At 37.5% G+C, this 19,408-nt stretch overlaps 1 protein-coding gene across 7 annotated transcripts in view; it reads right to left on the bottom strand.

The window, feature by feature from the left end:
- The window catches only part of MPDZ (multiple PDZ domain crumbs cell polarity complex component), a 163,258-nt gene that overhangs the window by 35,130 nt on the left and 108,720 nt on the right, over positions 1–19,408 (bottom strand). For 5 of the 7 annotated variants that reach the window (XM_081236972.1, XM_081236976.1, XM_081236973.1 and 2 more), the window contains 4 exons: positions 17,397–17,501; positions 13,659–13,751; positions 6,719–6,896; positions 3,318–3,428 (listed from right to left, as the gene is read on the bottom strand). In XM_081236972.1, coding sequence (XP_081093098.1) covers positions 3,318–3,428; positions 6,719–6,896; positions 13,659–13,751; positions 17,397–17,501 — 487 coding nt within the window. The remainder of the gene's footprint in view (positions 1–3,317; positions 3,429–6,718; positions 6,897–13,658; positions 13,752–17,396; positions 17,502–19,408) is intronic. The other 2 variants (XM_081236977.1, XM_081236978.1) reach the window with 1 other exon arrangement.

Raw genomic sequence — 19,408 nt, 5'->3', positions numbered from 1 at the left:
TCTTCTTGCAATGTTTTTCCTACAGAAGGAAGATGGGTAAAAGAAATGGGCACACTGACATTTCTGCTCATCTCAACTTTCTCTCTGCTTTTCAATTTAAAATGTCAAACTCCTGCTTTACAAAAGAGAAGATCACAAATGCCAAAAAACATGACCATTTATTAAGGTGGAAGAAATGACTAGGCAGAGATTAAAAACACATCCTAGGCAAAGTAACTCAATGCTATGGAAAGTAGATTATTTCTAATCCTCATACATGGAACTGTCAGGTCTTACATTTCCTTTATAATTCTGTAGAACAATATAAATCAAAATAATATTGGGAAGAAATGGAATATTTTAAAAGAGCTCTGGTTTTTTTGTTTGGCTTTGCTTTTTGTTATTTCAGCTTGCAGCTCTTAAGGATTAGAATTTGGCCCTGATAGGAGAGTATAAAAGTACAGGATGAACACAGCAAATGAAACAGTAGATCACTCTATCATTAGGGAAGGATTTATAGAAACAGACTATATCTCTTATTAAAAAATCAGTGATGAAACTTGTGTTTATAGTTCCAAGGGCTGATGAAAACAGAAATGTTATTAACTAAGAAGAAGCACAGGGAAGGCAAAATCATCCTCTGGCCCATATTAGTGGGACCCACCCTTTAATGCGACAGTGTGGTCAGACTGAGTTTGAAGTGTCATACTGGTGGAATTATCAGGGCTAGTTCTGGGAAGTTCTAATTCTTGAACAGTTTAAGAGTCAAATAGACTGACTGGCTTTTCAGTCTATGTACAAGTTTTTCTTGAGGCTTTATTATATCCAAAAATAAAACGTTTCCCATCAAGAGACTCTTATGTATGTGTAATGTTTTTCCTTTAGATTCCTGGAGACATCATTATTTTCATAGGGAAGTAAATCATTAAAAACAAAGTAGATCTCATCTTAAATGAAAAATTAATTCTAATTTCCCAAAGCAAAATATGTATGTAGAGGAGGAAAAATAACTTTCCTCTACCTGTCGTAGATTCTTGACTGGACCTCTGTAACGAAAAAACAAATTAACGAGAGAAAAGCACGTATATTGAGTTAATGTAAGTTTTGCATGACATAGGGCCTTCATAAGGAAATGAAGACCAGAAGAAATGGTTAAGTCTGAGTGTTTTTATAGGAGGTCTTATGAAGAGCAGAAAGTTACAGAAAATATGAAAGGACAAAACAGCACGATCTAAGTGTAGTTAACTGGGGGAAACTTAGCAAGGCCTGTTCATTCTGATTCCTCCCAGGATTCCTCCTCTGGAGATAAGGATGTTCCTTTCCTTAAGACCTCTCAGGAGAGTCTTATGACCTGCTTCAGCAGAGAAGGGGGAAGTCAGAGTCTTTCCAGCACCTGCCTTTTCTCAAATAACTTCAGTTTAAATATTCAATATGCCAAGGTGTCATATTTCAGGGTACCATATCCTAAACCCTGTCATGTATCATTTGACTACACATGTCATTCTAAGCAAGATTTATTCTGGAATAATTGCTATAAATCAGGCTTCATTATACCTCAGATAATAAAATAGGAATATTTTCCAGGTGCATGAGAAAAATATCATCCTAGTGCATTAAAAATGTGACTGGCATTGAAAGAAATGTTTGTAGTTTTTTCAAAAGTAATCTGAGAATCCTATTCAGCAGTTTATAGTATTGTCCCAAATGATACAAAAGTTGGAAATTAAAAATAAAAAAGGAATAAAACCCACACACACACAAAAAATAGCTTTAACTTAAACAGCCATTTACCAACATTATCATACTGTGTCTATGTTTAACACAACAAATGGAAACAAATGTAGAAAGATCTGTAGTTATTTAAACAAACTGAATAGCATCCGAAAAGAATGCAGGATGATACAGCCCCACCATTTGGCAGATTTTCTCATCTGAATGGATAATTATCACCTAACAATCAACAACTGAATGATTAAAAACTGCAGATGTGAAGATAACTGCTTACATTAAGAACTACTATTTCATTTCTTACAGTGAACTCAGACCAGAGCTACACCTGTCTTGACAACAAAAGGAAAAACCAACAGGATAAATCTGGTCACTTTGTTTCCTAAGGCACAGAATATTGACAAGTTCCTTTTACTGATCTCATCTAAAAACCTGTTCATTTGAGCATTGCTATCTTAAATTTTTAATTTTAAGAATTAAAATTAAATGTATTATACATAAAATTACATATTTTAAGTTTTAGATGATTCTTTTCACTTCCCTCACATGTGTTAACATTTTCTTTCTAAATACAACAAACCCTAAAAGCTAATAAGGAGGTATTTCAAAGAGATTCAGTATGACAGGGGTTCTTAAATCCAGAAGTGGAAATTCTCTATGAGCCTCAGGACATCTAGGAAACTCGGGAAATGCTATGCAAACTTTGCAGTAAATGTGAAGAACTTTCTAAGGGGTATGTGGCCCCAAAATATTTAAGAGCTGCTGCACAGGAAAATATTATTTTTTTCACCGAGGCATAAAGAAGAAATAGAAAAAAAGTTTTAAACTCTTGGCATAATTTTCATCTTCATAATTTTCAACACATCGAATACACAAAGCTTCAGTTAGTATCTTCATAAACAGCATTCACTGAATGTGCTTAGAATTTCTAAAACATTTTTTAAAGCCATTTCACCTGTGACGACTGATGGTAAAATGCATTAGTAGGTCTCTGTCCACCAGGGGCTATACGGTAAAGAGAGCTATACAGTTAGTAATGATGGCTGGGAAACAGCAGGTATGAATGAAATCACTAGATATAAACATACAGCTTAAACAAAATCCATCATGTGGAAAGTTAATGTTCACTGGGGTAGACAAATACATTAAAGATCATGCACAGGAAATCATGAGATTGCATAAACTGGAAATTCTGTCCAGAGAATAAATTTATAAAGAAAATGAAATCTCTCTGGCTTCTAAGGGACTTGACTAGACGTCACAGACTATCAACCTGAATGACTCCACCACATCCCTCTTAACAACTTAAATATTTTATGACTAGAGTGAACACTAATAATTATCCATCTAGATGCCTATGAGCCACCAATGAATCCTACTTGTGTGCTTTTAACAGGCTTCAAGTGTCTGTTAAACATGGTAGAAGGGATTTCCAGGACAACTTAATGGGGAAAAAAAAAGCAAAAAAAAAAGCAAAATAAACTTCTAAAAAGTCTCCTGAGATTTCAAGACTCGATCTCGGGTCCTAGAAACAACTTGGCCCTGGATACATTAGATTCCAAGTTGAATACTGTTTGGATATGCCTACCTTGCCCTTTGTGTTTGCTTACCCTTGGTCTGTTTATAATGCTCTGTACCATAAAGACTACAGGGTTGCCTGCTTTCCGAATGGCTTCCACAGCTTGTTCATGGCTTGCATCTCTGAGGTCCATGCCATCCACCTGCAATGGAAGGCCTCAGCTTAACATTTCAAGAAGCTACAGAACAACAGAACAATTTGTCGATCTGGAGTTTTGAGGATCCTGGGTGAGTCTCCTAAAAAATCTGTTTCAGATTCAAAAATAATTGAGAGTACTTATGAGGCTCCAGAACTTTTCATTTGTCCAGCAGACTTGTGGTCCCTTGTTTTGGACACAGATTTCTGTCTCCAATAATCAACTGAAATAATAATCAATTAGAATGAAGGCTCTGCTTCTGCTTCCTTTACATTGCCCAGTTGTTCCTTTAAATTAATAAATCAGCATCATTAAAGAAATAATATACGGGAACTGCCTAGCAGCACTGTTTTCATCATGAAAGTCACTGTACAAATTTTCTTCCAATTCATTACAGAGTGGTATGGGAAGTGGGTGTGTGAGGCTTTGTGTATTTCTCTCTGTACAGGGAAGCTTGAAGTTAAAAACAAAATTCTGATGTTCAGAAAAATCAGGTTATGGTAAGGTTAGTTTGGCAAAAGAATCTTTGCAGTAGACGTGGTAGGAGCTGGAAGCCAAGAAATTGTGCTTATCTGTTAGTAATTCTTATATAAATAGCTTGAAAGTGAAAATTATTTTGTAACCTTTTATTGACCACGGCTTGCCTGGGTGATGATCAGCTCAGCTTATACACTATATGAATAGGAAGGAAAATAGCTTGAAAGGCCAAATGCTAATCCTGCCAGAAAACTATAGGACACTGGTATAATTTTATCATTTCCAATTACCAGAGAATGGTATATACAACAAAATAGAAAAATCAGAGTAGACATAATTCTGAAAAAGAAAATTATTAGATCTCTGCATAGAACATTATCACCTTTAAAAGAATTATATACTATATTTAATTAAAAACTTCCCTCATGTTGATACTTAGATGAAATAACAACATCTCTTTCAGTTCATATTAAAAAAAGGCTTCTGGGCTTCCCTGGTGGCGCAGTGGTTGAGAGTCCGCCTGCCGATGCAGGGGACACGGGTTCGTGCCCCGGTCTGGGAAGATCCCACATGCCGCAGAGCGGCTAGGCCCGTGAGCCATGGCTGCTGAGCCTGCGCATCCGGAGCCTGTGCTCTGCAAGGGGAGAGGCCACAACAGTGAGAGGCCCGCCTACCGCAAAAAAAAAAAAAAAAAAAAAAAGGCTTCTAGGGCTTCCCTGGTGGCGCAGTGGTTGAGAGTCCGCCTGCCGATGCAGGGGACATGGGTTCGTGCCCCAGTCCCACATGCCGCAGAGCGGCTGGACCCGTGAGCCATGGCCTCTGAGCCTGCACGTCCGGAGCCTGTGCTCCGCCATGGGAGAGGCCACAGCAGTGAGAGGCCCGCGTACCACAAAAACAACAACAACAACAACAACAACAACAAAAAATGGCTTCTAACTTCTTGTAAAATAAAATATTTATGTTTACTATATATTCCATTAGTGGGGAAATTTAACAGGACATTAAATATCTTTGCTCAAGTCCAAAGAACTCTATACTTAGAATGGAATACTTCTCAGGTCTCTAATTTACATACATTTTCAGAAACTCTTAGCAGAGACATGTTCTAGAATCCCCAGGATTACAGAGGCCTAAGGCTCCTTATTTACAGAAAAAAGCCCTTGCACGTAACAACATTCAACAAACTGTTGTTTAGCAGTATTTTACCACACACAAAAATCCTTTCTTTTCAATTTGAAAGGGATGTTTTAACTCTCTTAATACACTGAAACAAACATTTTGGTGCAAACTATGATTAATCTTTTCTTGAAATAATTTATAAACATTTCTTACTTTTTTCTACTTAGGTCAAAGGTATTCAATAGTGAAGTACCTATAAAATAAACTGCCTTGTGATAATCTTAAATTAGAAATTTTATGTAGTACTATAACTAAAAAAGAATCCTTTAACAGGGGGTTAAGGTATCATCTAATGAAAAGCAAAGATGCAGGAAGAGAGAAAAAAAAGCCCATCATTCTTCCTTATAAATGGTCAGAAGAAAAAAAAACAAAACACCAGACATGGCCTTTGCTTTCTCTCAAGTCTTAATCTTTTTCCTTCTTCAACTCTCAGAGACAATCAATAAAGGAATAAATAGATCAATGCCCAAAATGTTCATTTCAAAGTTGTGACTGATATTATTAACCTTCTTCTACACAATTAAGGCATTTTAGTGTCTAAGTTATATGGATTTAGAAAATGAGAGACAATCACTTGTACAAAGTAAAAATAATGGTTGTTACAATAACAAAGTGATCAGTTTCTATTTGGAAGTTGTCTCTTTTAGTCTTCTCTCTAAATCCTGACAACTCAGCAAACCTGGGTCAGCTACCCCTTCCTCTAACCTTAACTAAAACTATACTTATGCTGATCAAATAATTCATCACACTGTTCTGAAGTGACTTGATCACCTGTCAAGTCTGTCCCACTTGACAGGCAGGCACAGTGTTTTATTTACTGTGGGATGCCCAGAGTCTATTACAGCACCTGGAATGCAACAGCTTCTCCAGGAATATTTGTTGAGTAAATGATGAGTGACTCGTGCGAGAAGAGTTAATTTAAAATATTAAACTTAGCTTTGAATTAAGGGATTAGGTACAGTTTGACCAAACGCTTCTCTCTCACACATAACGAAGTACTCATACATGCATACACACATGTGTACATACCAACTCACATGCGCGCACACGCACACACACACACAGCCCTTAGTGATGAATGGGGAATGGGCACAGCACTGAGATGGAGGAAAAGCCATGCTTGGATTGGCCGGGGTGGTGGGGGAGACATTTATATAAAAGGCAATCAGGATCTTAGCATAAAAACTTTACTAAAAAGACACTTTAAAAAATCTCATCCAACAACATTTAAGTATTTCTAGAAATAAAATTTCATTTAAGGGATTAATTATGACGTACACATTCTGTGTGTGTACGTATACTTTTAAACGATTCAATGATTTCCCCAAGAAATTTGCTTTGTTCTTTAAACTGAACTTAATTATTTTATCTTAGTGCCAATGTTTTTTTTTTTTTAGTGCCAATGTTTTTTTAAACAGTTGATTATACCCCCAAACACCCATCTCTACATCGAGATATATAATCTGTCATCATATACTGAAGACAAAAATTATGGACGAAAACTAACAAATAAGAAAGAAATGCTTTAACAGCAAACACATTTTACTCTAATGTTGGGTCAGTGTAAAGATGATGACTCCCTTGGTAAAAAGGATGGCCCAGGTGAATAATTTTAGCACAGAAAGCTCACTGGAGGGTACCTCTACTATTCTATCTCCAGGTTTCAAGGTTCCATTTTTGCCAGCTGGACTATCTTCAAGAACATGTTTGATGAAAATGCCCCTCATCACTTCACCGTTGCTTAGACGACTCCCCATCCCTCGTCCACCAACAATGCTGATGCCCAGGGATTTGCTTGGTTCTCGCCAAAGTTCAACCCTATAAAAAATAAATTAAATTTTAAACTCTCATAAGGAAGTATTGGGGCAAAGCCTCATAATATTGGGTTTGGCAATGATTTCTTGGCTATGACACCAAAGGCACAGGCAACAAATGCAAAAACAGACAAATTGGACTTCAATAAAAGTAAAAGCTTTTGTTCATCAAAAAGTACTATCAAAAGAGTAAAATGGCAACCCACAAAATAGGAAAAATATTTTCAAACCACATATCTAATAAGGGATGAACATCCAGAATATCTAGAAAACCCCTAAAACTCAACAACAAAAGCAAACAAACAGATCAAAAATTGGGTGAAGGACTTGACTAGATATTTCTCTAGGGATGATACACAAATGTCCCAATGAGCACATGAAAAGATGCTCAACATCACTAACATTAGGTGAATCAAACTATGAAGTACCACCTCACACTCAGTAGGATGGCTACTATCAACAACAACAAAAAAGAAACCCAGAAAATAAGCGTTGGCAGGGAAAAATTGTAGAAATTATGGAAAAATTAGAACGCTTGTACACTGTTGGTAGTGATGTGAAACGTTGCAGCTCCTATGGAAAAAAGTATGGAAGTTCCACAAAAAATTAAAAACAGGGCTTCCCTGGTGGCGCAGTGGTTGAGAGTCCGCCTGCCGATGCAGGGGACACGGGTTCGTGCCCTGGTCTGGGAAGATCCCACATGCCGCGGAGCGGCTGGGCCCGTGAGCCATGGCTGCTGAGCCTGCGCATCCGGAGCCTGTGCTCTGCAAGGGGAGAGGCCACAACAGTGAGAGGCCCGCCTACCGCAAAAAAAAAAAAAAAAAAAAAAAAAAAAAATTAAAAACAGAATTACCATATGATCTGGCAATTCCATTCCTGGGTATATACCCAAAAGAATTCAAAGCAAGATCTTGAAAACATACGTGTACAGCCATGTTCATAGAAATATTACTCACAACAGGTGGAAGCAACCCAGTGTCCATGGACAGATGAATGAATAAACAAAACAATATATAAATACAAAGTAACATTATTCAGCCTTATAAAGGAAGGAAATTCTGACACATGCTAGGACATAGATCAACTTTGAGAACATTATGCTAAATGAAATAAGCTAGCTAAGTGAAATAAAGGACAAATCCTATATGATTCCACTTATATGATGTACCTAGAGTAGTTAAATTCATAGAGACATAAAATAGAAAGGTAGTTGCTAGAAGATGCATGGGGTGGGGGATGGAGTTACTATTTAATGGATACAGAGTTTCAATTTTGCAAGACGAAGAAAGTTCCGGAGAGGGATGGTGGTGATGGTTACAGAGCAATGTGAACACACTTAATGCCACTGACCTAACACACTAAAAAATGATTCAGAAATGATAATAGTAAACACATTTTTTTAATTCAAAGGAATAAAATGTTACATATGTTAATTTTTGCAAATATTATTTGCTCAATTTATTAAGGTTTTACCAGTAGTAAAACAAGATTATTTTAAATACTCTTCCAATTATGTGTTTTATAGGGTCTGATAAATACTAATGTATTTCTGAAGCTTATTTATTACAGGTTAATATTGGACTCATACTCCAGGCTGGGGCACCGATGAATGTAAAAGGACCATTTTCCAGAAGCTCTAATACTGCAGACATCAAAAAATTCAGCTACCCTCAAACAGATGGTACCTTCTAAGCTTAGCAACCCAATCAAGAGAGAGAACATTTCTGCATGCACTGTATCAGAAGCCTGCCTCTGTAGAAGTCTGTCTTGCCAACACAGACCTAGGAACTAACAGTCAGCGCAAGAAGAGCAGTTCTTGTTAGCAGTGCTAACAAGATCCTCCGTGACCTGATCCCATCACCACCTTCTAAATGCATCCCTCACAGCTCTCCACTTTCCTCTCTCCAACCCAGCTACAACATCATCTTGCTGTCCCCTAGGTTCATCAGACATGCTCTCCCACCTTGGGGCCATGGTGCTTGCCTCTGCCTGTGTCCTGAATGTACTTCCTCTACCCACATAATAACCACACGAACTCTTATCTGATAATTGCAAATAGCTGTCAGAGCTATGGATGAGTTGAAAACACATGTCTTTTGAAAAGGCAAAATACAAGAATAAGGTGATTTGCAGCGAGGTGTTTGGCCAAGATGAAGGAGCAGCTCAGGTGACTGGAAGCAAACAGAGATACTGAGTAGAAAGCTCTGAGACAGGTAATGAGACTGTGCCGTGTACTCCCAGCTGCAGGAAGGGAGTCAGCTGACACTGGACATCAGATAAATAAAGAAAGCACGGTCCAGCATGCCCTCAAACTTGACATTTGAGGTGCTCCCAGAAGAAACGAAAGGATAGAGGTAGGTAGGACTCCTGTGCAATGAGGGAGGTCACAGTAAGAAAAGACTGGGATAAAAGAGTACTACAGGGGCTTCCCTGGTGGCGCAGTGGTTGAGAGTCCGCCTGCCGATGCAGGGGACGCGGGTTCGTGCCCCAGTCCGGGAAGATCCCACATGCCGCGGAGCGGCTGGGCCCGTGAGCCATGGCCGCTGGGCCTGTGCGTCCGGAGCCTGTGCTCCGCAGCGGGAGAGGCCATGGCAGTGAGAGGCCTGCGTACCGCAAGAAAAAAAAAAAAAAAAAAAAGAGTACTACAGGTGGCGTGAGAGGGCAGGCAACTGGTCACATGAAGGTAGATGATGAAACCCACATTTTCTTTGGTCAGCACTTTTTTCTTTATTAGAAATCTAAGATCCTAGAGATCTATTGTTTAGTCTAAAAGGATCTCACCGTGGTTCTTGATCTTAACAAATCTGTGAGAATAGCTTAAACTAGTTAAAATCCTATTCATCATTTTCTTTCATTCTAGGAATTCTGGGAAAGAAAAGAACCAACTTCTTCCATTTCCTAAGATAAAATGGCAAAGTACTAAAGTCAGCAGAGTTAGCCATTGTGTTTAATATTTAAGAATCCAAAATACATAGATGGGGCTTCCTCGCTCTTCTTTTAAAAATGTAAAAAAAATAAAATAAAAGAAAGAATGAAAGAAAATGTCTCCTAGGGCTCTTTGTGGTTGGTGTAAACTAGAGAGTGGCTCTTATGATTCCCTGAATATGAAAAAGATCATCAGCAGCAAACACTTATTAAGGGCTTATCATGTGCTCAGCATTGTTCTCTAAGTGAGTTCCATACACTTTGATTTAATTCTCAAATCACTCCTATGAGGTGGATACTCTTGTCAGCCCCAGTTTACAAAGGGAAGAGGCACAGAGAGGTTAAACAGCCTTTGGGTACCAGCGCCTTGTGCTTCCTCAGGATGTGGCACAGACAGCAAAGCGGTTTCAGATCCACTCCTTAGAGGAAAGGCTGTAACTCCTCAAAACATCAGAGCAGATAACCAAAGACAGAGCTGCCAAAAGGACCCCAGCACTGAGGAACCAGACTCAGGATTCACAGAGCAGAACATGGTAAACATTCCGTGGAAAGGAAAAAAAAGAGACCTATAAAAGAAAAATTTTACAGAACATGTGCAGAGCTGGTTTTACAGAAAAATGGCAGCCTTTCTGGAGAGCACAGGTTTAAAATAGAGTGAAATTCAGAAAAGCAAAGGTAAAACAGAGCTCTGAGGCCAGGCTGCTTGAACTTAGAACCAAGAGCTCCTGGGCTCAAGTCCTACCCTTCTGCTCCTTAACAACTGTGTGACCCTCTGAAACTTCTTTAGTCTCTCTTTTACTTTCCTCAGCTGGGAAACGGAGCCAACAAGAGTCTCGACATCAGAGAGCTCCGGTGAGGATTACATTCATGAATACATGTAACGTGCAACACAAAGCTTTGGGACATACTAAGCAATCAATAAATCTCTGATTACTCTTATTATGATGATTATAATTATGATTACTGAAGTAATGTCAACAAGGTATAGTATTCAATTCATATGACAAATGAGCAAATGTGTACCCCAGCACCTCAATCCTGTTATGCCTATACATTGTTTACTAAGATAACTTACCATTTTCTACCCATCAGGTTGACAAAAAGTTTTTAAATGATCATATGATGTGGTAATAAAGGTGTGGGGAAAAGAAAACTCTTATATATTAGAAATAAAAGTAAAAATTGGTATAGTCAATTTAAAAAGCAATTTGACAACTTCTAGTAAATAATACAGTTAAATCTATGAGCCAGCAAGTCCACTGTGGGATATACACCTAGATAAATTCTCATCCATACATATAAGAAAATAAGATATAGTTACTGCACAGAATTATTATAATAATAATTACTCAAATATCAATGAGAATTAACTGTGGTATACTCATATACTGAAAGGCACTGCAACAAATAAACTGAATGAAATAGATATTTAAGTATCAACATGATAGATCTCCAAGACATCGGTTTGAGAGAAGAGTGAGTAAGCTGGAAAATGATACATACAGTATGATACAATCCTGTACATGAAAATCACACAAAGGTGTAACACAGATTATTTACAATCTTAAAATTTACGCTTTGCTAAAAAGTATTCTCTATTTCCACACAAAGTAAATTTTTCTTGACTGCATGAAAAAATGTCCTACCAGGTTTCCAATGTTGTAAAGCATATTCATTAACACTTGTTCCTCATTTACTAAAAGCTCTGGCTATTTTGGTAAGCTTCCTCATGAACTTCGATGAACTTTCCCCCCAAAATACCTTAGTGCTTCTATGTAGGTTAGGGCGGGCAGAGTATCTTCTTTAAGATTTATGGAAGCTCCAGACATATCCTCTCTGTAAATTAGTTACTGCCTTTAGAGACACCTCTTAGGCTGACGTGAAGGCTAAAATCGAGGATAAAACTATAAAAATCTTCTGGTCCATAAGTTATACCCTTCTCATAAGAAAATTTCATAATGATTCCTATGATCAACGCTTTATTTTCTTTGTTATGAATAATGATGAAGAAGATGCTGATAAGACCGACACTGACTGAGTGCTCACTCTGTACTGGGCACTGGACTAAGGACTCTACATGCATTATGATACTGAATTCTCCACTAAATTTAAAAGGTTCTATTATTTATTTTTATTTTTAAATTAAAAAGTTAATTATTATTTCAAAAATGTTTCTTAAGTGAAGTACAGTTGCTTTAACATATATTAATGTCAGGGGTACAGCATAGTGATTCAGTATCTTTACAGATTATACTCCATTAAAATTTATTACAAGATCATGGCTATAATTCCCTGTGCTGTACAGTATATCCTTGTTGCTTATCTATTTTATACACAGTAGTTTATATCTCTTAATCTCTTACCCGTAATTTGTCCCTGCAGCCTTCCCTCTCCCCTTTGGTAACCACTAGTTTGTTTTCTATATTTGTTAGCCTGTTTCTGTTTTGCATATACATTTGTTTGTTTTATTTTTTAGATCCCACATATAAGTGATATAATACAGTATTTGTCTTTCTCTATATGATTTCACTAAGCATAATATTCTCTAGGTCCATCCATGTTGCTGCAAATGGCAGAATTTCATTATTTTTATGGCTGAGTAGTAACATTCCACTGTGTGTATATATACATATATAAAGATATATAATTTCATCTAATATTTATAATTCTATCTAACTTGCTTCTGCCTCTTTCTTCAAATAAACAAGAAACTTAGTATCTTATAATATTTTTTCTGCCACAGATCTACCACTTATATTCTCAATGTGGGTAATAATGTAGAAAGACCTTAATTTCTCTAAGCAGTCTAAACAGTTTTTAAAAAATTCAAATCAAAAAGTCACTTTAGATGGCTGAAAATGCTTACTGTCTTTTGTGAAAGCAACATAAAAGGTCTCCTATACTTTGAACAGGATTTGACCTAGAGAATGTTTACATGTGATGGCTGTAACCTCAAGCTCATTGGTGAGCAAGGAAACTCATCAAACTGTACTACACATCTGCAGAGTAGAAATTTTTCTCTCTCGAGAATTTTATTTATTCATTGCAGAATAAATATTAAGTATTTACTATGTAAAAGGCACCTTTGTGATGGTCACTTTTAGATCTGTTTAGAGAAAGTACCCAATGATTACTTATATTTTACACTTAATGCAAAATACCTTACATTTTTCTTTAATTACTTTGTGTGTCTCTATATCTTGCCTCCCCAAATGCGTAATAGCCTCCTTAAAGGCAGTATTTATGCCTTACACTTCCCTGTTTTTCACAAAATCACCTGCCTCTCATCTGGGTCCATAATCAGGATTCAAAAAATTCCTATTAGACTGAATTTGATTCTACTCAGCATGAACATGAAAATACACCTTGGTGATACACAGTAGTATATCCGAGCAGATGTAGGGAAGTCGTCTTTTCTATTATATATGAGATTCGTTCTAGAAAGAGCATGGGTTAGAATAACTGCAGACTATGATAAGATGCTTACACACACATTTTGAATATATATGCTTGAATATCTAGTTTCTACAAATGCTAGAGAAATTTCAAGTTAACATTTGGTGGTTTACCTAAGATCAACCATACAAAAAATATTCCAACTACCTATGCATAATTTTCTCTAGTTTATTTAGTCCCTACTATGTGTCAAATCCTCAAATACATGTTAGTTTTAACCCTGTGTGATACAAATTATCTTCTCCACTGTGCCCATGCAGAAATGGAGGGTAAGGATATTAAACTACTTGCTCAAAGTCACAGTAGCAAGTTGTAACCCAGTACTTGAAACCACCCCTCCCTATCTTTAAACACCAAGTAGGTGGAAGACTGAAATAGTTCTTACCGCCTGGATTGATTCCAACTGCTGTACGTTGCATTTTGAAGTTCACTTTCTTCGCCCTCTCCTTCTTCTCGCTCTGGTAGCTCTGGAATGTCTCTGTTAAAGAGTTACAAAGTGAGTACTCCCAAATCCTAGTAAAGCCATGCAAGGTTGTCTTATATGTACTTTATTGTTGGTTTGGCTAAAAATGCAGAACTGCTTTATATTTTCACCATACTTAACTAATAAGTAGATAATAATTTACATTAAGGGGAAAAATAAAACCTGTATTTTATTTTACATAAAATAAAAGTCTTATATTAGAATCAATCTACTATAACTGAGTCTGGAGATAGAGCAGAACACAAAGAATCTTTTCTAGTCTTTCTCTTTCCTAATGAAACATGGACGAAGAAAGGAAAGGCATGAAAAGAAAGGGAAAATGCCAGAATTTTAAAGAAAACTATTCAACAAGTTATTTCTTAAATGCTTACCGTGCGCAAGAAAGTAGAAGTACCATGTGGGTTATAAGCTTGCAAAGCCCTGATAGATCCCTGGCCTGAAAGAGCTTATCACCAAGTACACCAGGAATGTAGCATCTCTGCTTCCTCAGGATGGACCAGTGCTTTCTCTTCAACTTTTGAAGACAGATGGAAAATGCTTATGGTCCAGCTCAGCCCATCCAAAGGAGCCAGACACAGAATTCTCCTTACAGGAAGCAGTTTACAGTACGCTTGGGTTCAAGGTCAGTTTTCGATTTCTGTAGGAATTCAGATTTTGCCAAATGCCAGGCATACAGCAAAATGTGTCCAATCTGTTAACTGACTATAAATAAAACCATAAAATAATAACCTTGTCAAGAAACATTTTGTTTTCCCAAAGGAACACTTTGCATTGTAAGGCACTGTAAATGGCATTGTAAGGGCCATAGAGAATGGTTAAATCAATTACAGTGTGGCCTTACGCTGTTAGTAAAAAATGGATTTCTAAAGAAATAGGCCTACATATTCTTTTGAAAATAGAGAAGGCTTTAAAAACTCTAATTCAATAAATGTTTGCAGTTGATTTTTATAGAAATTGAAGAAATCTCAAGACAGTATATGTTCAGATCATATCCATTCTCCCCTGACAGGAATAATGAATTTGATTCTACCCAGCATGAACATGAAAATACACCTTAGTGATACACAGTAGTATATCCGAGCAGATATAATTCTGTCAAATTATATCATCTTCAGACTTTGAGATCAGAAGTCATCTAATCCAATAATCCGACTGTGTTTGAATGTTTCCCAACATTTCTGCCAAACAATTTGTCCAGGCTCTCCCTGAATGTCTCATTCTTTCTCTGACCTGAATGTTAGATTTTTGTTTTTCATCTGTTAAAAGGAAATCCACCTGCCTGTGGTTCCTACCCATCGGTTTTGTGACTAAATTCCCCCTCTGTGTAAACTGAGGAAGGAGACTCTGAATGAGGCTGGGGTCCCCAGAGCCTAAGCCCGACAGTGTGACACGATGGTTGAGAATGGATCCAAAGAAGGATTTTCAAAACAATGTTAAGAAGCTGACTGAGAACTAGTCTGAGTGAAGCTCAATCCGTAAGATGCAAGGCAGATACAAGGCCTAGCCCTCTGGAAACACCACTGGAGAGAATATGATAGAAAAAGCAGGTAAGGAACATAGACAGGAATGAGAACTTTGAAAGAGTACCTAAAATATTCAGTTCTTACCCCTAAAGCCCAAGCTGGGGGAGCTGCTCAGACACAAGCACACACATTACATTACATGCTTCTGCCCTTTGAGCTATAAGATGATGAATATCCTGAGTCTTCTGATACAAAAACCCCATTCTCTTCAAATGATTCTCCAATCTCGAATCATTTCACTAACCCAGATATGCTCCTGTAAATGTGCTGATTATTCTTTATCCATCCTAGGCTGGGGTTTATGGGTCTTGGGTCATGTGCTCCAAAGAGCAGAATGGACTGATTCTGTTCCCCAGCACTCACTCAGCCAAGAATGAATTTTGCACTCGTGTTTGCTATTGAATATCAACGAAATTTCTGTCAACTATAATAACTAACTCTCTTTCATGTGCATTAAGGTGCCAGAAATTGGCACAAAGTCACACAGTGAAGGAGCAGAGGTGAGACTTGAATTGAGGCCATCTTATTACAAAACCTGGACTCTCAACCTCCATGCTATGTTGCCCCATATTTTTATACTGGGCTTGTGCAATTCTTCTTTTTTGGATCCAATGGTTAAGAACATGGAGCCTGACTGCATGCATCTAACCTTGACTCTGCCACTTACTAGCTATGAAACTTGGGCAAGTAACTTAACCTCTCCGGTGCAGATTCCTCCTGTGTAGGACGAAGACCATTTTGTTTTGAGCACCCTTATATTAATAGCAAATATACTTTTTCTGCAGGGAAGCAGCTAGTCACAGCACTGTACAATTCAGGCCCTTCTCCTTTCTGTGCTGGGAGGGAAGCACAGTGCTGAAAGTGGCTCTTTCGCTCTAATAGTAAATTTTTGAGTGCTTTTAAGGCCTCAGAACTTAGTAAGAATACCATGTTATCTTGGCATATTCTTTAATTAAGCCATCTGAAATGATATTTCAGAGGACACCAGAATTACTGATTTTACCACTTCAATAGGAAGTACCTGATAGTTGTAATCAATTCATGTCATTAACCCCGAGATGGAAATTCTAGACAGGAGTATGGCTGAGTTTTGTACAGGGTGGAATGAATACTCCTTTTCCCATAAAATTCAAGAGGCCCTAAGGGCCATGACATTCTTTGCTTTTATTAAACACATAACACACCTTTCCTTCCCTGACACTTTCTGGATAGCTGCAGCCATGTGCAATTTGTAGAGGAAAGAGCAATGTGATATCGTGACGTCTGCAAAGTCACTGGACACCAGGGTGCCCTGGGATGTTAGAACTTTTGTGAGCAAACCTCAGAATGTTTGCAAAGCCATTTTTCTCTACAACATGCTTAAAGAGAAATCTGTTACTCAGTTGCTAATGCAACTGAAAAAAAACAGGCCCACAGCTGGAAGTGTAAAGTGGTTCATTCTTCCCGGAAAGGCAGTATGACATTATTTCTCTCCCTGTGCTGAACTCAGCAGCAGCATCAAAACCTAGTTTCTGCCTTTCCTAATGGGGGAGTGGGGGGGGACTACTTTTCCTGTATTATTTAAAGGTTCTTAATACACTGCATATCAAAAGGCTTTAAAAAGCCATATACACTATTTCCTAACATGCATATATACAAAGACATTCAGCTCAACGTTCTCCAAAAGAGTAAAAACATAACTATTGAAAATGTTTCTGAATCTGTATGTACGTTAATAAAGAAATAAATAAAATTTCTGAAAATGTTTGCTTATGAAAGAGGAAAAGTGATACAATACCATACAAATTGTAGGTTCCAGGGAGTTAATGAAATCATACTCATATCTGGGGTAAATTCCCAAAACTCAATATGTTGAAAGTGCTATACTGAGTGGTACAACTAAAGATGTTTTAATTTCTTGATTTGATTTTTCACAGTTTTTTCCAAATTTTCCACAATATATGATCACTCCTTAAGTAATATGGGGGAAAGGGGTGAATATTTTTTAAAATCTTGAAAGAGAGAAAAGGAATTCAGTCTTTTTCATTTCTACTACTCTCTGACTCTGGATTCAAAACTCTTCTTTATAACTTGCTGTATCATTCATTCACTGTAGCAGATTTACAATTTCACTTACCTGCCAGTGTAGGAAGAAAAAATATCCAGTGCCATTATTCCTCCAGATTGTTGTCCCAAACTTATTTTGAACTCTTCTAAATGTTCTGCAGGCACATAAGTAATTCTGGAACAAGACACAATCCATGAAAGCAAAGGGAAGCAAAGTTTTGCCTGTTAGCGGAATCTTCCAAAATATAAAATAAAATTATATTGTCCCTTCACCTCTACTTTTTCACACAACTCATTTAAATTGGCTTAACTCAGTAGAGGATCCAAACTTCAAAAGGATAAAGTATCCTATAGGCAAGAATAATAACAGAAATTAAAATGTTAAACACTGCTGATAAACTATGTGTTTACCGATAATTATATGGGGGAGGAAAACAGCATAATGTCTATTTCCAGATGAGAACACTAACAGGAATTTTTTGAAATTAAAGGGATCTATAAATCCTTAGAGGGCTTCCCTGGTGGCGCAGTGGTTGAGAATCTGCCTGCTAATGCAGGGGACACGGGTTCGGGCCCTGGTCTGGGAAGATCCCACATGCCACGGAACAGCTGGGCCTGTGGGCCACGGCTGCTGAGACTGCGCATCTGGAGCCTGTGCTCCAGCAACAGGGGAGGCCTCGATGGTGGGGGGCCCGCGCACCGCGATGAAGAGTGCCCGCTTGCCGCGGCTGGGGAAAGCCCTCGCGCGGAAGTGAAGAGCCAGCATAGCCAAAAATAAATAAATAAACAAATGTGGGTTTAAAAAAAAAAATTAAAAAAAAAAATCCTTAGAAAAATAATTGTCAGTAATAACATTATTTTGCCCAAAGATTTTTGGGTTCTTTAGCAGAAACAAATTAGGTGAACTCTATTAAAACATTGGGTATAGCAAATTACTTTACATTCTCCCATAATACACAATTAATTTTGGACATTAACAAGTATTATCAATAAGCATATCCTAGCTTTATTAAATTATTAACTCTCAAGTCTGAAGTTTAACCATTATAAGTTTATGTAAAGACTCTGTTACTAATTTGTAGCAACTTCTTATATGTTCATTTTCGTTTCAGAGAAAAGCCTACTGTGTACACCTGAATGGTCTCTTACTAATTCAACAAGTGCTGGCTGAATGCCTATAATGTGGAAGGCACAGAGTAAGATGCTTATTACAGCTATAATGCTTCGAAACTGACATTTGAAAATTCAAGTTCACTGCTGTCCTATCAGGCTACACAACTGATTGACTTAAGTAGTCGGTTCTGAGATCCTCAAATTAATGAATAGTAAGGCAAGAGAAAGAATGCATTTGAAGGCGGTTCAGCATATTTGTGCAAAGAAACAAAAGTATGTATCAAAAATCAAGAAGACTATTAAAAAAGTCTTCACAAAAATCATGAAGACTATTAAACTGGCTAACCATAGCTTACCCATGAAGACAATAGGTATCAAAACCTTAGCACTAAAGGGCAAAGAAAAAGGATTGTCTTTCCTGTTATAATAGGAATTATACCAATGGCATAATTTATTGAGTGAGGAAGGTATATAATTTCAGACATCCTGGTGATTTCCATAAAAAGCATTCACTCTGTGAGCTCGCTTAGGTTTAGAGTCAGAGGACACAGTTCTGCTGCTTCTCCGGAGTGTTCTGGTAGGGTAAATCACCACCCATGAATCTCCATATCCTCAATCACAAAAAGGATGTCACTTTTTATGAGGCTATTGTAAGCCAAGAAGCACAATACAGACATAACACAGTGCTCTAACAGAGCGTCAGCCAGCCTGGCCACACCTGATCATTCTGGCATAAGCCGTGGACCCTTCCGACACTTTGTGACACTTTTACCTCAAGGATCAAACTGAAGTAAAAAACACAGTTTCAGTGGATTTAGAACTAGGCTGGGTGAGAGAGTGGCATCTTAATTCTGGAGCTACTTTATTTATTCATCTATAAAAACACCTTCTCTATAGTGTTACAAAAGTATACTGAATAGCAAATTTGCATTTATTCCTTCAAAAATAATGAGTCAAGAATGTTTAAAA

The sequence above is a fragment of the Mesoplodon bidens genome (assembly GCF_964165515.1).
Source record: "Mesoplodon bidens genome assembly, chromosome: 6".
Taxonomy (NCBI): Eukaryota; Metazoa; Chordata; class Mammalia; order Artiodactyla; family Ziphiidae; genus Mesoplodon; species Mesoplodon bidens.
The sequence above is the reverse complement of the archived record's forward strand: the minus strand, read 5'-3'. Positions and strand labels throughout refer to the sequence as shown.